The 20315-nt window shown below is 40.5% G+C and overlaps 1 protein-coding gene across 3 annotated transcripts in view; it reads right to left on the reverse strand.

Annotated features, from left to right (window-relative positions):
- The window catches only part of LOC122562276 (cytoplasmic phosphatidylinositol transfer protein 1-like), a 287598-nt gene that overhangs the window by 130357 nt on the left and 136926 nt on the right, over positions 1–20315 (reverse strand). For all 3 annotated transcript variants that reach the window (XM_043715061.1, XM_043715062.1, XM_043715063.1), the window contains exon 3: positions 3123–3271. In XM_043715061.1, the coding sequence (XP_043570996.1) occupies positions 3123–3271 (149 nt within the window). The remainder of the gene's footprint in view (positions 1–3122; positions 3272–20315) is intronic.

Here is a 20315-nt window from a genome sequence, read left to right on the forward strand (position 1 = left end):
TGCAGGGGAAATCAGCATTGCTAGCATCTAGCCCATACTTAAACCTTCTATTGTCAAGTAGTTCATATTATGCTGGCATTACTGAACCTAAGTCCAAAGACAGGACTGGGTTTCATTATTCAGGCATGGGTGGAAGAGGTGTGAGGAGACCTGATCATTTGTTCAAAATGGCCCTCGCACAATTTCTAAGCTATTGTGCGTTGAAATAAGTCTGGAGTTATTTGCAACTGACTCTGTGGAACTGTTCCACTGGGAGCACGGAGATCTTAAGGATGATAGATGCTCATAAAGTGATGCTTTATTGTAAAACAAAGGCAGATTTGCATTTGGCTGCACTTTTCACAGCCAACTAATATCTCAAACTGCTTTAAGTTAATGAAATATTTTTTGCAATGTAGGAAATTCAACAGCCAATTTGCACTCTGATTACTCCCACAAACTGCAAGTGATAATGACCAGTGTGATATTGATTCAGGGATAAGTATTAATGGGACCAAAGGGGAAATTCTCCCAGTTCCTCTTTGAAATAACATTATTCATTTGGTAGACAGATGGGGTTTCTGCTTATCTTCTCATCCAAAAATTGGCATTGTTGATAATACAGTATTCCCTCAGAATGGCACTGGAGTGTCAGCATTGATTTTAGTGCTGTGAGAAGGAGACTTGAATCAAGTACCTTGTGATTCAGAAGCCAGTGTTCTGCAAACTATGCCACATGCTGACATCCCAAAAACAAAAATATGTTGGGGATTTACTATTGTAATTCGGCTCCAAATCCTGTAATAAAGGGTAGAGAGCAAAGGGGTATCCAGTCCTCAAACTTTGGAACGGTCTCCCTGTTTACCATAGGTATGTACATCGGGGCCATCGGGTACTTTGTGGGCTTGTCCTATTATATCAACATAAACCTTAATTAGCCCTGTGCACAGTGCAATTGTCAATGCTCATGAACCATATAATAGAGCACTGTGTGTTCAGTAGACCTTAGCCCCTGAATACGCATTGTGCATGGTTACCTCACATTGTTGTACTCTGTGCACCACAGACAGCATTATTAAACACTCTGACATATGCGGAATCCACAAAGCTTGTCAATTGTGACATATTAATAGATCAATGCACCATTTTCTTTTCCTTTCAAGGAGAAAGCAAATTGAATTTGTTGAAAGTATTTTACATCAAGGAATAGGCATTAGGTAGTTGTCAAGCTTTGAAAGAAAGTTCTGAAATACATATAGTTTGATTTTTAAAATGCTTAATGTACTTAGTTGGAAGACATTTTTCTTATACAACCTTTTATGACAGATTGTGCAAAAATGTCAAAAAACTCTCTTCTTGTTGCATTTAGTACTGTGTAAAGACTGACAATGCAGCGCTCAAAAAATTTAATCAATCAAACATACGTATGAATCAGGCATATTTCATTACAGCTGTTTGATTTCATGTACCTTACTATAATCGTCAAAAGCAAGAAACCACTGCAATAATCTTATTCTTGAAATGCTAATCCCTTCCACTTAAGAACAGAGCTGTGAAATCTAATTGATTTAAGAGCAAGATGGATATGCAGATTGACCTGGAAGAAATAATGCCCCAAGACCATATACCATAATCGGATCCATGTCACATCATATACCATAATCGGATCCATGTCACATCAATCCTTTCAGTGCAGCTTTCCTTGAAATACAATTCAATATATTTAATATTCCTGCAAGTTGAAATAACTCAATTAAATTGTTCAGACGCACAGTGCATTTTCATATATTTTTAGAAAGCTTGACGTTAATGTGGATCTTTTTATTAAAAGTGTTATTTGCAGATGCCTTCAAAATGTGGAGATTGCATCTTGTCCTACACCATACATTTTACAAAATTCTCTAGCGAGGAAATTATTACCACTGGGAACTACAGCATGTTCAACCAAAGCAAGACAACAAAAGATTACAGATGTAAAATAATATGATCTCTGGAAAATGGGAATATATCTGGACCTCTTCCACCACTCAGTGGATTCTGGATGATCTGATTATAGACACATTTTAAAAATCTAAATATACCTATTGTCATGTTTACAAATAACAATGGGGAAGCTGGAAGTTCAGACTCAGAAAAAACATCACTGTTTGCGAACATTGGGTTGCATCAATTCAATTTGGCACATTTTAAAGTTTGTCTTTCAGAAGGGCTGAGGTGATGACAATGAAGAAAGATACTGTCATAATAACAGTGTAAGAAAACACCAGTGAGCCAGGAAGGAAAAGTCAAATTAAAGGTGATTTCTGTGCCAATTTGTTAGAAGATACATCTGGGCTCAATAGTCTTTCATTCTCTACGAATTTCCAACTTTGATTGTGCAAATTTAGAGAAGTAGAATTTCGACCAAACACACGTTATGGGTGGCACAGTGGCTCTGTGGTTAGCACTGCTACCTCACAGCACCAAGGACCCAGGTTCAATTCCAGCCTCGGGTGACTGTCTGTGTGGAGTTTGCACATTCTCCCTGTGTCTGCTTGGGTTTCGTCTGGGTGCTCCGGTTTCCTCCTGCAGACCTGGTGAATTGGCCATGCTAAATTGCCCATAGTATTAGGTGCATAAGTCAGAGGAAAATGGGTCTGGGTAGGTTACTCTTTGGAGAGTCGGTTTGGGCTGAAGGGCCTGTTTCCACACTGTAGGAAATCTAATCTAATCACATGGAAGAAAAATCAGTTTTTAGTGCACCAAGGCCCAACTATTACAGACAATGTGTTGATGTATTTCAGAGTTACATTGCAAATGTCCATCACCAGGACAACCACTTTTTCTTTCAAAACAAAAAATGATTTGTAACATACCTATAAAAATAAACCAGCAATATTTCATTCTCTCAGAAGCACAGAGAGAAGTCCTCAAATTTGTACATTTAATGGAAACACTTTTCTTGTAATGTGGCCTTCTTTTCCATAAATATTGCAATGGAACTAATTAGTATTTTGCTGAAATAACTAATGGGCCAAATATGTTATAAAACATTAAGTGCTTATAAGATTTTGAATTAATTGCAGATACAAAGAGATATTCTGACTAAAAAGCAGGCTAGAACTAGCACTCTTTTAGTTTACAACTTCACAGTCTCCATTTACCTGTTGAGGTAAACTCTCTTCTCTGTAAACTGGCCACTGCCATGTGTAGGATCCTCGTAAGGCTCATTCTGCACGACCTCCACACCCTCTCCTCTGTCACTCTGTTCATGGCTATGCTTGCTAATCATGTACAGCTGTCCAATTCTGTACTGGAGAAAAAAAAACAGAAAGAATTTTATTCAACCAAGTTGCTATGGTGGAAAATGACAAATAGAGAAGACATTAAACTTTAAAATAAATCAAGTCAGTCTAAAAGCAGACAAAATTTTAATGGGATAATTTTAAAATTGGGTGTAAAGTGTGCAATAGTAACACCCCTGTTATGACCATGGACAAGACTGCAAATTAAATTGTGATCTGCTTAGGGAACAATAACAGTTTTCATTTAAATTTGAAATGCTAGGCACTTACTAAGAGAACAAAACCACAAGACTCCATGGTTATGAGCAAACAAAATGAAATTCACAGAGTTAGCAATAAACAACAATCTACTAGGTAAACCATTTAAGGACTCAAAATCAGATGTTTCCACTCCTAGAAGCTCCTTTTGAGATTTTCTGAAAGGTTACTTTTTGATTTTCAGGGGCAACCTTTGAGTTTCAGCGGTTCCCTTTCCAATTGCACTAGATTCTTCATTGATGATCACGTAGTAACAATACCTTCTGTAGTTGTGGTAAGATATGGGCGATTTTTTTTTTAGATTACTTACAGTGTGGAAACAGGCCCTTCGGCCCAACAAGTCCACACCGACCCGCCGAAGCGCAACCCACCCATTCCTCTACATTTACCCCTTTACCTAACACTACGGGCATTTTAGCATGGCCAATTCACCTGACCTGCACATCTTTGTGACTGTGGGAGGAAACCGGAGCACCCGGAGGAAACCCACACAGTCAGCCGCCTGAGTCGGGAATTGAACCCGGGTCTCTGGCGCTGTGAGGCAGCAGTGCTAACCACTGTGCCACCGTGCCGCCCACGGTGAACTCACACAAAAAGCAGAATGAGAAGAATTTATCAATATCTTTAATATTCATTATTGCTCCGCTAAACCGAAAGTCACAACACAGAAGAAAAGCACTCATGTCCTCAACACAATTTCTGATTGCAGCAAACATTTTATTTACTGGCACCTCTGGGACCGGGAGTGTGCCAGTTGATCAAATAGTCTGGTTGATCAAGAGGTCCACATAATCTACGTAAACACACGCACTAAATTATAGAAATGTAATGAAAGGATATGCACATCACTGTTACACTTTACTTACAACATAAAGCACTGAAATAATAATGTAACTTTGCCTTAAGTAAAACTTAGCAGCAGACAGCCTTCTCAACTGACTACTTGGACATCACAGAGACCACAATAATACAGTAAACTTCCAGTGTTTGAGGTAAATAATCACTGCCAGTTTATTGAGAGTGCCAGTTCATAAGGTGTCAGTTAAAATAAAGTTTGCTGTGTTTAAAATCATCACAAGACAACTGGCATTTGTAAGGGACAAATACCTTTGTTAAAAAATAAACTTACATATAGTTCTATACTGAAAAAACTAATACTTTAAACATATTTTCTGCAGACTGGTGAGGTCCCAGGTGAATGGTTGCATGTTTATTTTTAACACAGCCAATATATCAAAAAAATTGCAGTATGAGAGATGCTTTGAGCTATGATAACATACAAATATAAATATTTATGAAATATACTTTCCCCCAAAGAATGGCTCATGAACTGCTAAAGCCTCAAACTAGAGACTCCACATATATTTGCAAGGAACTAATTACCTCAATTTTCCCAGATCTCAATGAGCTGAGTATTCCTTTACTGTAATATTTAAAACTATTCTCTCTCCTTTGGAGACCTCTCTCCCCTTTGAGACCCATCACTTTCCCTATGAAGATCCCACTCTCAACCATCCTACGCACCCAACCACCATTCCAGCAACCTCACATTTGTGACCCAGAACATGCCAGCATCTCTCCCCATCTCCGACCCCACCAGCTTTGCTTCCCATACCCTGTGTCCCTACTACCTTCAGACTTAAAATGATCTGCTACTTCCAGCTTTACCATCTGCTAACGGATCTTCTCAATATGGCTCTGATCACAGGCTTTTTCTTTCCCATCTTTGCTGCTGACAAGTCCAAAGTGAACCTATCAACAGTAAATGCAAGGGAGAATCAGTCTGTGTTTGGAGAATTCTGATTCTGTCTAATCTACTTATACAGGAAACATTTGCTGGAATGGGCTAAAGGTATTGGGGGGTGGGAGGAGATCTTACGGTAGAGTTCAGACCACTGTACAATCTGCCATGGCTCAAAAGGGTACAAATGACTCCCTGTGCTTCTAATTTGTAGATTTTGATCATTGAATTTTCCCGGGCTTTTTGGTGGCTATCAATGATGAAAGCGCCCTCTACTTCCACTTATTTTGAGCACTGATTTATACTCTAACAATCAGAATTAGTATGAGGTAAACTAAAGTTAACAAGCTGTGGTCAAACATTCCAGATTAAATGGCAGATGTGGTGAAAGCAGATCCCACAGTTTTCTCAGCAATCCTAAGTGATGTTACAGACACTATGACTCATCATATTTCATTCAGACTTTGGCTCCTTTACAAGGGATACTAATTCTTCACTTCAAAGATCTGGCCTCCCTCAAAAACACAAATAAAAGGAATTTGTGGAATGTCTCCAACATGGTGTTTTGGAGCAGCGTCTGGTAGACCCCACTAGGAAACAGTCAATTCTGTATTATGGTGATCTGTAATGAGGCAGACTTGATTAGGGAGCTTAATGTGAAGGAACTCAGAGGGCGCAGTGACCATAACAGAGAAGCTGGAATCAAATGTATTACAATTGAGTAAAGGTAACTACAAGGATATGAGGAAGGAGCCAGCTGAAGTTAATTGGAAAGTGATCCGAGCAGGGAAGATAGTGATGAGGCAATGGCAGGGGTTTCTGGGGGTAATTTGGGAGGCACGGAAAAATTTCATCCCAAAAAAGAAACAAACAAAGGGACAAATGAGGCAACCATGGCTGACAAGGGAAGTCCGGGATGGCATAAAAGGAAAAGAAATAGCATACAATGTGGTGAAGACATCTGGGAAGCCAGAGGACTGGGAAGCCTTTAAAAATTAGCAGAGGAGATCTAAAATGGCAATAAGGGGGGGGTAGGGGCAAATAGGGAAGATGTAATCTGAGAGTAAGCTACATAGTAGTATAAAGAAGATTGTGTCGTGATTACAATGACGTCAGCCAGGTGAACCTCACAGAATTTGAGTTCCCTGACTGAGGCTCTTAATCTAGTTGACAGGCATAAACAGGAGTTTTGGATGTAGGTTTGTTTGCTGAGCTGGAAGGTTCATTTCCAAATGTTTCGTCACCCTACTAAGTAACATCTTCAGTGGGCCTCCAGGTGAAGCACCGTTGATGATTCCAGCTTTCTATTTATATGTTTGGGTTTCTTTGGGTTGGTGATGTCATTTCCTGTTCTTTTTCTCAGGGGGTGGTAGATGGGGTCTAACTTGATGTGCTTGTTGATAGAGTTCCGGTTGGAATGCCATGCTTTTAGGAATTCTCGTGTGTGTCTCTGTTTGGCTTGTCCTAGGATGGATGTGTTGTCCTTCCTTATTTGTATGTAAAGTGAGAGAGGGTCAAATCGTTTTATGGTTAGTTGATGTTCATGTATCCTGGTGGCTAGTTTTCTGCCTGTTTGTCCAATGTAGTGTTTGTTACGGTCCTTGCACGGTATTTTGTAAATGACATTAGTTTTGTTTGTTGTCTGTACAGGGTCTTTCATGTTCATTAGCTGCTGTTTTAGTGTGTTCGTGGGTTTGTGGGCTACCATGATGCCAAGGGGTCTGAGTAATCTGGCAGTCATTTCCAAGATGTCTTTGATGTAGGGATGAGTGGCTAGGGTTCCTGAACGTGTTTTGTCTGTTTGTTTGGGTTTGTTGCTGAGAAAGCAGCAGACTGTGTTCATTGGGTATCCATTCTTTTTGAATACACTGTATAAGTGATTTTCCTCTGCTCTGCGTAGTTCCTCTGTGCTGCAGTGTGTGTTGGCTCGTTGAAATAATGTTCTGAAGCAGCTTTGTTTGTGGATGTTGGGATGGTTTCTTCTGGAGTTCAATATTTGGTCTGTATGTGTTGTTTTCCTGCAGACCTATAGGCCCCCTCTAATTCTGAGACATTCTAAGCTTTACTGAGCATCTCTCAGTGGTGGAAAATTTGCCTTCACTCGGTCCTTGGTAAAGATAGATGAAAATTATTTGTTTAGTACTTCAGTCCTGTCCTCTGTGTCTGTGTAACTCCTATTTTTCATCAGTACTTGTTCTTCCAAGTTCACAGAAGAAAGGGATGCCCTTTTATGTTGGCTGCCTGTCTTTTTCATTCATCCTCTTTGCTTCTTTCATTTGTGTTTTCACTATCCACCTAAAACTTCTATATATCTCAATTCTATGTTTTTTTACCTAACCTTGATGTTAAGTACACTTTTTACTCATAATTTTTTTAAACCAATTTTGTTGTCCAGGGCACTCTGAATTTGCTTTCCCTATCCTCCTTTTCCTTTTGAGGGAATATGCTTTGACCATGCTTTAACCAATTCTTCTTTGAAGATAGTGCATTTATTGTTTGGCTCCAGTTTCTCCTACTATTCTTGGACTCCAATTTATTTGGCCCAAATCCATTCTTACCCCATTGAAGTTGGCTTTCTCGCAACTAATTATTCTTACCCCGGCTTGTTCATTGTACAAGACACTATGTAATTGCATCTTTCTTGTTCCTTAACTCCAGCTGAATTGATTCTTGCTTCATCTGGGACATCCTCTTTCTCCAGCATTGCCAAGTCTCCTTAATCAGTGCTGCCACCCTATCCCTTTGGTATCCTTTTCTGTCTTCCTTGAACACCTTGCATCTAGGATTATCTAACATCCAGTCCTGTGTTTCCTTGAGCCATAATATATTTTCACCTGTGCCTGCAACTCATCAACCTTTCTTACCATACTGCATTCACATGTATGGACAATGATTTTAATTTAATTTTCATTATTTTTCCCCTTGCTTTGATCCTACCTATTAACTTATAATATTAATTCCAGGACTATCAATCTCTGTACTTTGTGCACCTTGCCATTCCTCTTGATATTATTTCCTGTTTTCCATGTCTCTGTTGGGTTACTTTAAGCCCTAGAAGTCGCAACATGCCTCACATGGAACTCAGCCCGAGCTATGTTCAGATACAAATCAGCTTGTCTGTACAGATCTGAATTCCCCCATGGGCTGTTCCGAAATCTCAAGAATTGTGTAGGACCACATCCCTTTTTCCATCTGCTATTGGTTCTCACGTGCACCATACCTCTCGGCTGTTTTTCTTCCTTCCTCAGGATGCCCTGCAACCACTCAGTAACATCCTGGATTCACATTTGTGGCAGCAGAAACATCAATATCCTCCCCCCACAGCTACTGAATCATGCATCACTATGGATCACAAGTCTCCCTTGTATTACCAACACATGCAGCTGCATGTGCTCATGGCATCATGGATATGTCAACGTATCTCTGGCTACACTCAGGGGATTCTTGTACTACTCATCTATTCCTTTTTGATTATCTAGTATTGAACCATTCCTTCTCTCCCTGCATAATCTTAAACTGCAGAGTGACCACATCTCTAACCATATTGACTATATAGTTCTCAGCCTTACAGAAATACCACAGTGGTGCCAGCTGCTACTCAAGTTCTGAAATATTAGACAATAGATGCAGGAGTAGGCCATTCGGCCCTTAAAGCCAGCACCACTATTCATTATGATCAGTATCCCCATAACCCTTGATTCCACTACCTTTAAGAACCCTATCCATCTCTTTCTTGAAAGTATCCAGAGACTTGGCATTCACTGCCTTCTGGGGCAGAGCATTCCATATATCCACCACTCTCTGGGTGAAGACGTTTCTCCTCAACTCTGTTCTAAATGGCCTACCCCTTATTTTTAAACTGTGTCCTTTCGTTGTGGACTCACCCATCAGCAGAAACATGCTTCCTCCCTCCAGAGTGTCCAATCCTTTAATAATCTTATACATCTTAATCAGATCCTCTCTCATCCTTCTAAACTCAAGTGTATACAAGCCCAGTCGCTCTGAGCTCTATCTGCTGGAACGGACACATGTCCTACACAAATAGTTATCCCAGACATGGAAAATGTCTTAGACTTCCTTCACAGAGGACATGTGTTTTGAGGTAGAAGCAGGCCTCTATTCTTTTATTCATTAATTAGCCTTCATGTTGCTAAGAAGTCTTACCAATGTTATAATGTCTGATCAATAGTTTCAATGCTTATCAACTATTAAGAAAACCTTACCAGTATAATATTTAATACTTATTGTTAAAATTACTAATATTTAACATATCTCAGCATTTTCAATAAACCTGAAACAAAAATAAGAGATTAAAAACTCAGCAGCTACTCATTTGTACCTATTTTCAATACTTTATAATTTTACCATTTCAATTTGCCAGTTGCACAGACTCAGTAGTTAAACAGCAATATTCACCAGACAATCAACTTGGGACTTTGCTAAGAAGACATACTTCAATTTCTACAAATACATCATTGACTCTCCACAAGCAATAGGAGCAGATAATCCCAAATCCTTCAACCTTTCATTCTTTTTGATATTGACTTTTTCGCCCTGAAGTCCTCCTACTTTTCTCTCATCTGTTTTTTTTTCCACTGGTCAGAGGTCCCCCAACTTCTTTCATATTTCTACTGTCTTAATTTGTTCCTCATAAAATGGATATACGATCATGGAGATGTCTAGCAAGTTAACAGAACCTTTGGTCCAATTTTCCCATGCCGATCAGATATCCTAAATAAATCCAGTCTCATTTGCCAGCATTTGGCCCATATATCTTTAAACCCTTCTTATCCATATACCCATCTGGATGCCTTTTAAATGTTGTAATTGTACCAGCCTCCATCACTTCCTCTGGCAAGTCATTCCAGATATGCACCACCCTCTGCATGAAAATGTAGCCCTTAAGGTCCCTTTTAAATCTTACCCCTCTCATCCTAAACCTGTGCCCTCTAGTTTTGGACTCCCCTACCCAAGGGAAAAGACTTTGTCTATTTGCTATATCCATGCCCCTAATGATTTTATAAACCTCAATAAAGGTCACCCCTCAGCCTCTGCACTCTAGGGAAAATAGCCTCAGCCTATTCAACCTCACCCTATAGCTCAAAAGGTCCAACTCTGGCAACATTCTTGTAGATGTTTTCTGAATCCTTGCAAGATTCAGAACATCCTTCCTATAGGAGAGATACCAGAATTGCACGCAGAATTCCAAAAATGGCCTAACCAATGTCCTGTACAGCTGCAACATGACCTCCCAATTCCTTTATCCAATGCTCTGACCAATAAAGGCAAGCATACCAAATACCTTTGTCACTATTCTATCTACATGTGACTCCACTTTCAAGGAATTTGAACTCGCACTCCAAGAACTCTTCATTCAGCAACACTCCCGAGGACCTTACCATTAAGTGTGTAAGTCCTGCCCTGATTTGCCTTATCCAAATGCAGCATCTCACATTATTTGTTAAAGAAAGAGACATGTTGCCAAAAATATATTGCAGGAGAAAAGGGTGCAGTATTGGTTGGCAAGTTCTCAGCATGGCTGAGGTGTTGCCATGCAGGTGTTGCAATGAGGAATTATGGGCGTCTGGGTAATTCAAAAAAGGAATAAGGGTTGAAAGTATTTCTTTTGCTGAGAAACACCAGGTCCCTGCATATGATAGCATGTTGCTTTTAGCAAGCATAAATAAGCCATGCTACAATTCACTGATCAGCTGAAATTGTTTGTTAGTGTAGCTATCAGTTGACTTTGGATTGTTCAAAACATGTTGCCTAATCATGGAATGCGGTGATCATTTGAAATTAGACATTCTTGTGTTTGTCCTTATTGGTGCAAAATAAAAAGCTTCAGCAACATGTTGAAAAATCAAAATTCAAGCTTTTATGTTTAATAATAGTTGTGCACTTTGAAGGTCGGAAAATTCTCTCAGCATCCAAACTGGCTGTTACTGATCAGAGAATTTGTACTCCATTGTCCAGTCACCATAAAAGAGGCCAAACAATACCAAAAATCAAAGCTAGTTTTCTTGTGACATAAATTGTTGCATATTTAGAAATTACTAAGCAATAATTTAATTCAACAATTAAAAGCGTAGGGGTCAACGGTAGTTCTTTCAGGTGTCTGTACTTGTTTGAGTTGTTTTATCTCTGTTGAAAAGTGTGGCACTGGAAAAGCACAGCAGGTCAGGCAGCATCTGAGGAGCAGCAGCATTGACGTTTCGGGCATAAGTCCTTCACCCTTACTGGTGAATGGCTTATGCCCAAATTGTCGATTCTCCTGCTCCTCAGATGCTATCTGACATGCTGTGCTTTTCCAGTGCCACACTTTGCAACTCTGATCTCCTGCATTCACAGTCTTCACTTTCTCCTATGTTTTATCTCAGTACAGCTGATTTTTGTTTCTGTTACCATGACAAAAGAATGCTTCAAGTTGTCTTCAAAGAAGATTTTGAAAGTCAGTTGATAGTCAGACTTTCTGATATAAAATCTTAAAACAGAGTGACAATGTTTTGAAGAAAATGTGTTAGGGCGACATGTCCCCATATCAGTTCTTGCAAAATTATTTTCAAACATTCATCAGCTAAATATTTACAGCTAAATTTAATATTTACAGGTATTGAACCTGGATTGTTCAATATATCATTTCAGTTGCATGACACTGTAATCTTTTGCTATAAATTCTGTGTCTTATGTCTTATGCTCCACAACCACCTGATGAAGGAGCAGTGTTCTGATAGTTAGTGCTTCCATATAAATCTTTTGGACTGTAGCCTGGTGTTGTGTGATTTTTAACTTTGTCTCACAGTCAATTATAGAGTATCAGTGGAGAAACACGCCAAGAAGGGTGGTAAGGACAAGCCTGGGAATTATAGACCAGTGAGACTGACGTCGGTGGTGGGCAAGTTGTTGGAGAGAATCCTGAGGGACAGGATGTACACGTATTTGGAAAGGCAAGGACTGATTAGGGACAGTCAACATGACTTCGTGCGTGGAAAATCATGTCTCACAAACTTGATTGAGTTTTTTTATAGATATTTTTATTGAAAATTTAACATGTTTTTACACATTTACAAAAGAAAACTAAAAAAAATCCCAAGTATAAACATTGATATACAATTAAATCTTAAATAAATAACCAAAATCTATCAAACAGAAAAAAAAGAAATACCAAGAGAAAAAAAACAAAACTCAACTAACTACTCATCTAACCTACAACTAACCAGAGTATATGATTAAAACTCTTACATTATTCAAGAGAAAAAAAAAACATCGGATAACACAGAAATTGAGTAGTGATATACGTACTCGGAACGTGTTAACATCAGATCACAACAAAACCCGTATTCGTGCGGGATTCCTCTCCTAAGGGGCCCCGGACCAGCCAGGTTCACCCTCTCAATTAAATAAAGGCCCTTGTTAGGATGACTGGGATAGTTGTATTTGTGTAATTCAAGAAGGGCTGCCATATTTTATGGAGTAATTCGGTTTTTCTTTTAGTGCACCATATTTGTAAGGGAGTCTGGGGGAGTATATTCCATAATTATTCTGTGCCAACTCGAAAGTCCATGATGGCCCTCAGCCACCCAGTTTACCAAAATGTTTTTCCTTGCACAGAAAAAGAGAATGGAAAATAATCTCTTTCCTGTCATAATTTCAGGTGTTCTTTATCCAATAAATGTGTCTCCTATAGGAGAGCTATATCGATCCTTTCTTTCTTGAGGTTTGATAATATTTTCTTCCTTTTGATTGGTGAATTACTCCCCGTGACATTCCAGGTGCACCATTTAATCGACCGATTACCCATAATCACCGGGCAAGTCCGAGACCCCCCCGGGAGAGGAAACCTTATCCAAAACATCCTGAGCATAGAGCATATAAAAGAGCCTTTATTTTTGTGAATTTAATACACTCAGATCAATATAATAAAAAACTATTTCTAAATTTAAAAATATAAAACGTATTTAAATGGAGATCTTCCCCCTTATTCTCAGGGGGCATCACTTCCTTTCCAAAAACCCATCATAACCTCTCCCAACCAGTGCCCCACTCTTGACCCAGGCACCCTACGATAGGATAAAGAAAATTCAAATATACTACCGAGCTAGAATTAACAATGAGTACCCTAACCCCACATCCGCCCCCACCCACACCAACACCTGGATATGTTTGGTAATATTAATACCATATATGAACATAAATGACTATAAAATTACAGTCTCAGCAAATAATAATTAAATATAGTAATACAGAATAGCAGGGGAAAACAACCCCGCTCCTAAGGACAGAGATAAAATAGGATAGGATAACCATCTTTCCCCAATCTAAATTAACCAGACCCCCTGGACTATATATATATAAAAAAGAAAATCGCTAAGTAAAGAATAAATAAATAAACCCCTCTTCCCACCCCCCAGAGATAATATTAAACAGTAAGGTAATGAAAGGAAACAAAATGGGGGTAAACCGGGGTGGGGGGAGGACAAAACAACATCAATTAACTCTTATAATTTATCTCAGAGAGTCCAAAAGTTCCTTGGCCTTCTCTGGTGATCCGAAGTTATACACGGACCCTTCATGGCTGAAGTGTAGCATAATTGGGTAGCACAAGGAGTACTGAATGTTTAAGTCCCTTAAACGCTTCTTTGCTTCATCAAACGCCTTTCTCTTTCGGACCAAAGCTGGGGAAAAGTCTTGAAATAACATAATCTTGGATCCTTCATAAATCATGGCTTGGGGATATTTCCCAAGATTTCTGAAAGCTTCCAAGAGCATCTGCCTCTCCTTGTACCTCTGCAGCCGGAACAGGACCGGGCGGGGGTGCTGGTTCCAGCCGGGCCCGTGCGCTGCAACCCGGTAGGCCCATTCTATCCTTACCTGGCCTGATCCAGTCTCCAGAATTAACAGCTGTGGAAGCCACTGCTCGAGGAATACTCTAAGCTGGCCTTCTTCTTCCCGTTTGGGAAGGCCCAGCAAACGAATATTTTTTCGACGACTTCGATTCGCGGAGGTCGCGGCCTTTAGCTCCACACCTTCGACTCGACGCTTGATTTCTTCGATGTCTCGGCCGTGCTTTTGTAGCACAGCCGAGAGTGAATTCCATCGGCTTCAAGACTCTTCAATGAAGGCATCAATCTTTGCATTGAGTTTAGAGATTATTTCCACGAGGCTCGCCACCATAGGTAAGTCCCCCGGGGTGGCTGCGGATGCCTCTGCTGCAGCTGGGGAGGGTGGGGTAAGGGTTCCTGCCTGCTGAGAGCTGCGGGCTCCTTTCCCCCTAGTTATTTTTACAGGAGACTAGACTATTTAAATTTAGTGCTGAGCAACTAATTACATTAAGTAAAAACTATTTTAAATGATTCAGTGAGTGTGGTGGAGGCGGGTGACCCACTTTGCCCAAGTCTTGGGAGAAGCACTATAGACTCAGACTTGCTGAGTCGCCGCCATCTTGGATTGACTGTCGATTGAGTTTTTTTGAAGAAGTAGCAAAGAGGATTGATGAGGGCAGAGCAGTAAATGTGATCTGTATGGACTTCAGTAAGACGTTCGACAAAGTTCCCCATGGGAGACTGGTTAGCAAGGTTAGATCTCACAGAATACAGGGAGAACTAGCCATTTGGATACAGAACTGGCTCAAAGGTAGAAGACAGAGGGTGGTGGTGGTATGCTTTCCTTTATTGGTCAGAGCATTGAGTACAGGAGTTGGGAGGTCATGTTGCGGCTGTACAGGACATCGGTTAGGCTTGTTTTTCAGACTGGAGACCTGTGACCAGTGGAGTGCCACAAGAATCAGTGCTGTGTCCTCTAATTTTTGTCATTTACATAAATGATTTGGATGCGAGCATAAGAGGTACAGTTAGTAAGTTTGCAGATGACACCAAAATTGAAGGTGAAGTGGACAGCGAAGAAGGTTACCTCAGATTACAACAGGATCTTGACCAGATGGGCCAACAGGCTGAGAAGTTGGAAGATGGAGTTTAATTCAGATAAATGCGAGGTACTGCATTTTTGAAAAGCAAATCAGAGCAGGACTTATACATTTAATGGTAAGATCCCTGGGAGTGTTGCTGAACAAAGAGACCTTGGTGTGCAGGTTCATAGCTCCTTGAAATTGGAGCAGGTAGATAGGATAGTGAAGAAGGCGCTTGGTATGCTTTGCTTTATTGGTCAGAGTATTGAGTACAGGAGTTGGGAGGTCATGTTGCGGCTGTACAGGACATTGGTTAGGCCACTGTTGGATTATTGCGTGCAATTCTGGTCTCCTTCTATCAGAAAGATGTTGTGAAACTTGAAAGGGTTCAGAAAAGATTTACAAGGATGTTGGCAGAGTTGGAGAATTTGAGCTATAGGGAGAGGCTGAACAGGCTGGGGTTGTCTTCCCTGGAGCGTCGGAGGCTGAGGGGTGACCTTATAGAGGTTTACAAAATTATGAGGGGCATGGATAGGGTAAATAGGCAAAGTCTTTTCTCTGCGGTCGTGGATAAAAACTACAAAGAGCAGAGGCCCAAGATCATATCTCTGTGGGACACCACTGGTCACCGATCTCTAGGTGGAATACTTTCCATCTACTATCACTTGCTGTATTCCAGACAATACTGTATTCCATACCTCCTAACGTTCTGAATGAGCCTATCGTGGGGAACATTATCAAATGCCATGAAATTCATATACACCATATCCACTGCTCGACATTCATCAACTTGTCGCGTCATTTTCTCAAAGAATGCAATAAGGCTTATGAGGCAGGACCTGCCCCTCATAAAGCCAAGCTGACTATCTTGAATCAAAATATGTTTTTCCAAATAGTCATAAATCCTATCTCTCAGAATCCTTTCCAGTACCTTCCTTACGACAGACATAAGACTGACTGATCTGTAATTTCCAGGGATTTCCCTGTTCCTTTTCTTGAATAGAGGAACAACATTCACCTCCCTCCATTCAGTCGGTACTACTCCCGTGGAGAGTGAGGGTGCAAAGATCATCACCAGAGGTGCAGCAATCTCATTACTCATTTCTCGTAGTAACCTTGGATATATCTGGTCTGGCCCTGGGGATTTATGTTTCTTGAGGTTTCTCAGAATTTTCAGCATATCCACGTCCTTAATATCAATCTATTCAAGTCTATTAACCTGGCCCGTGGTGTTCGCACTATCAACACGGTCCCTCTCTCTAGCGAATACTGAAGCAAACAACTCATTTGGGCCCCCTCTACCTCTTCCGACTCCAGGCACAAGTTGCCTCCACTATCCCTGATCAGCCCTACTCTCTCTCTGATCATTCTCTTATTCCTCACGTACATGTAGAATGCCTTTGGGCTTTCCCTAATCCTTCCCACCAAGGCTTTTTCTTGCACCCTCCAAGCTCTCCTCAGTCCATTTTTGAGTTCTTTCCTAGCTCCCTTATAATCTTCTGAAGCTATGCCAGATCCTTGTTTCCTCAACTTTAAGTAAGCTTCCTTCTTCCTTTTGATGAGAAGCTTCTTTGCTCTGGTCATCCAAGGCTCCTTCACCTTACCATTCCTTGCCTGTCTCAGTGGGACAAAGTTATCTAACAATCACAACAAGTGATCCTTAAATAGCCTCCACGTTTCTGTTGTGCATTTCCCGTAGAACAATTGTTCCCAATTAATACTCCACAACTCCTGCCTAATTGCTGTATAATTTTCCCTCCCTCCAATTAAATACCTTCCCAAACTGTCTGTTCCGAGCTCTCTCTACGGCTATGGTAAAGGTGAGGCAGTTGTCGTCACGGTCACTGAAATACTCTCCAACCGAGAAATCTGACACCTGGCCTGGCTCGTTGTCAAGCACCAAATCCAATATAGCCTGCCCCCTAGTTGGCCTATCTACATATCGAGTCAGGAATCCCTCCTGGACAAACCTGACAGAATTGGCTCCATCCAGACCATCAGCGCTAAGGAGGTTCCAATCAATTTTGGGGATGTTGAAGTCACCCATTACAGCAACTGTTGCATCTGCACCTTTCTAAGATCTGCTGTCCAATCTGTCCTTCCATCTCTCTGCTGCTATTGGGGGGGTCTATAGAAAACACCCAATAAAGTGACTGCTCCTTTCCTGTTAGCGACTTCCACCCATACTGACTAACCATCCTCAATGACCTTCTTTTCTGCAGCTGTGATGCACTCTCTAATTAACAATGCTACTCTGCCTCCTCTTTTATTCCCCTCCCTGTTCTTTTTTAAAGATCTAAACCCTGGAATATCCAGAAACCATTCCTGCCCCTGTGAAATCCGAGTCTCCATTATGGCCACAACATCATAGTTCCAAGTGCTGATCCATGCTGTAAGTTCATTACTCTTATTCCTGACACTCCTTGCATTGAAACAGACACACTTCAATCCATCCCTTTGCCCCTTCGACAGTGTATCCTTCCTGACAGACTCTCTGTATTCCATTTCTGCCCGTTCAATAACTACCCTCTCCTCTGATCTGTAGCTCTGGTTCCCATTCCTCTGCCAAACTAGTTTAACCCTCCCGAAGTGTACTAGCAAACCTTCTGCCAAGGATTTTGGTGCTCTTCCTGTTTAAATTCCCTTCAGTTCAGGTCCTTCAGCCACTGTTACCTCTGGGAGATTGCTTGTGTTTTCCCCAGTGAACACAGATCTGAAGTACCAATTCAATTCTTCTGCCATTTCTTTGTTCCCCGTAATATATTCCCCTGTTTCTGTCTTCAAGGGCCCAATTTTAGACTTAACCATTTTTTCCCTTTCACATACCTAAAAAAGCTTTTACTATCCTCCTTTATATTTTTGGTGAGTTTACCTTCGTACCTCATTTTTTCTCTGCGTATTTCCTTCTTAGTAATCCTCTGTTGTTCTTTAAAAGCTTCCCAGTCCTCTGTTTTCCCACTCATTGGGTGAAAATGGATTAAGGTTTTCAATGTGCAATAATTTGTCATTTGAGATCCTCAGTTACTTGAAAACAAGTGGCTTAATGGGTGACTTACATACCCTTTAATCCACTGTATTATGGAGACTGGGTCAGGGTGACTGGGAGTGTGGTGGGCTAGCCACTTGCTATATTTTATGTGCTCATTCTGTGCCAAAAGCCTGCCTGGAGAATGTCTCCAGAGGATGAATGCCTAAAGTTCAGGCAAGGAGTCACATAAAACTCTGCAGGTATCACCTGCTCTTCTGCCCTGACCTAACAGTGATTTGATAGACAATGAGCAAGACAGCAGCTAGCCCATAGACCTTCATAGCAGCTGAGCCTCAAAAGTGGGCAATCAATGGTTACTTCCTTCTTGGTTGTAACAGGCCTTGGACAGAAAGGGGTGTCAAAATGCCGACTGTAGGTGTCCCCTTTTCAAATAAAAGGTCCCCTTTCACCCCAACTTGTGCACCACTCGCCCTTCCCCCTTGTGGTTTACACACCTCCCCCACTCAATACACACACATGCCCCACAGAAAACCTCCAACTCTCTTCCCCCAATATGAAGCCGATCAGTGGGGAAGTTTTAAGGTGACTGTATCATTAATAAGGCTGGAAACATGTAAACTCCTGCCTAAGACACAATTGATTGGACCACTTTATATTTAGAACTAACAGGCAGCACAGAAGTCTTCCTTACATTTAATTTGAACACATTCAGTTCACCACTTCCAATAATTAATTTTATGATTCAGATTCTGGTTCATCCTCTCATACATAAATCACTGCAGAAATTAATATGCAGGTTTTCACTTTACCATGCCTTTGTATAACTCATCGCTTAAACCTTTAGTAGCTATTGTGGTATTACTTTCAAGCCTGAAGCATATGTTTGCCTGGACAAGTCACTAATATTCAATTTAGTGTACAAAACAGACCTATGTTATACTACTGCAGTAAAAACACATACTTGAATAATGCTTCATAGCACCCAAAGCCCTTTGATATTCTTTCTCAAGCAACTGAGTTGATTTATTATTGTCACATGCTTTGAGATACAGTGAAAAGTATTGTTTTGTGTGCTCACCAGACAAATCATACCTTACGTAAGCACATCAGGGTATTAGAACAGAACGCAGAATTTGGTGTTACAGCTACCAACACATAACCCTTTCAAAGTAAACTGTACACTCTAATTTGAAAATGATTTGTGGTAGAAGCCTTTATTCTAATTGATGGTAAGACTGAAGAAATCGAGAATTTATTGGAACTGAAACAGACTGTGCCATGAAAGTATTTCATAGGTCCCAGAAATGCATACTTTTGGAAATTTTCCTTTTTTGTGTATGAATGTGTGCACATCCCCTCACTCCCTTTGACCAGTGACACAGTCACTCACAATAACTCCAAGTGCTGCAATATCTTCTCTTCAACTGCAATTCTCCTCACTTTTCAAAGCCTCTTCATGAACTCTTCAGTTGACTATGCTTTTCAAAATTTATTTTCAATCTTCTTTTAACTTCTCTTCATGGCTCATTTCTCCTTTTCATAAAATACTTGGCATGAACACGGAACTTTACAAGGTGATTATGTATTGAAATGTGCCTTTAATTCAAAGTAAAACAAAGAATTCTGGATAAACACCACAGCTTGGAGACATGCCCATATGATCCAGTTGCCAAGACAGAAACTCAAAATGAAATCAATTGAAATGGGGTGGCAGTTTTAGCAGCTTTTCACAGTTTTACAGTGAAAAAAAGTTATTATTTGAATTGCAGAAACAGAGAGTCTAATGTGAAACTGTTTATGTGTTAACAACTAAGCAGGATGATCTTGAAAGTTTGGTTTCTGTTCAGAAGAAAGGGAACAGGATAGATAAGCTTCTTCAAGGTTTAAGGGAGAGTTGCCAAGGTGTGTCAGTAGCAACTGATAATCATATGCAGGAATTCAGGTTAGGTGTAACAACTGTCAAATAAATTCATATGTTTCAACCTGGCAAGGCATGGCGTGTTTCGCCACTGCTGGCCTGAAATTGACTATGAGATTGTTCAAGCAATGCTAAATTTCATCCAGCAGTGTCACATTGTGTTAAATGACTTGCAAACATTTTGGTTGTGTTAGTTAATGCAAAATTTACCTTTTTCTATCGTTGGATGTATTGGTTGCCTC

Source organism: Chiloscyllium plagiosum, chromosome 24, assembly GCF_004010195.1.
Source record: "Chiloscyllium plagiosum isolate BGI_BamShark_2017 chromosome 24, ASM401019v2, whole genome shotgun sequence".
Taxonomy (NCBI): Eukaryota; Metazoa; Chordata; class Chondrichthyes; order Orectolobiformes; family Hemiscylliidae; genus Chiloscyllium; species Chiloscyllium plagiosum.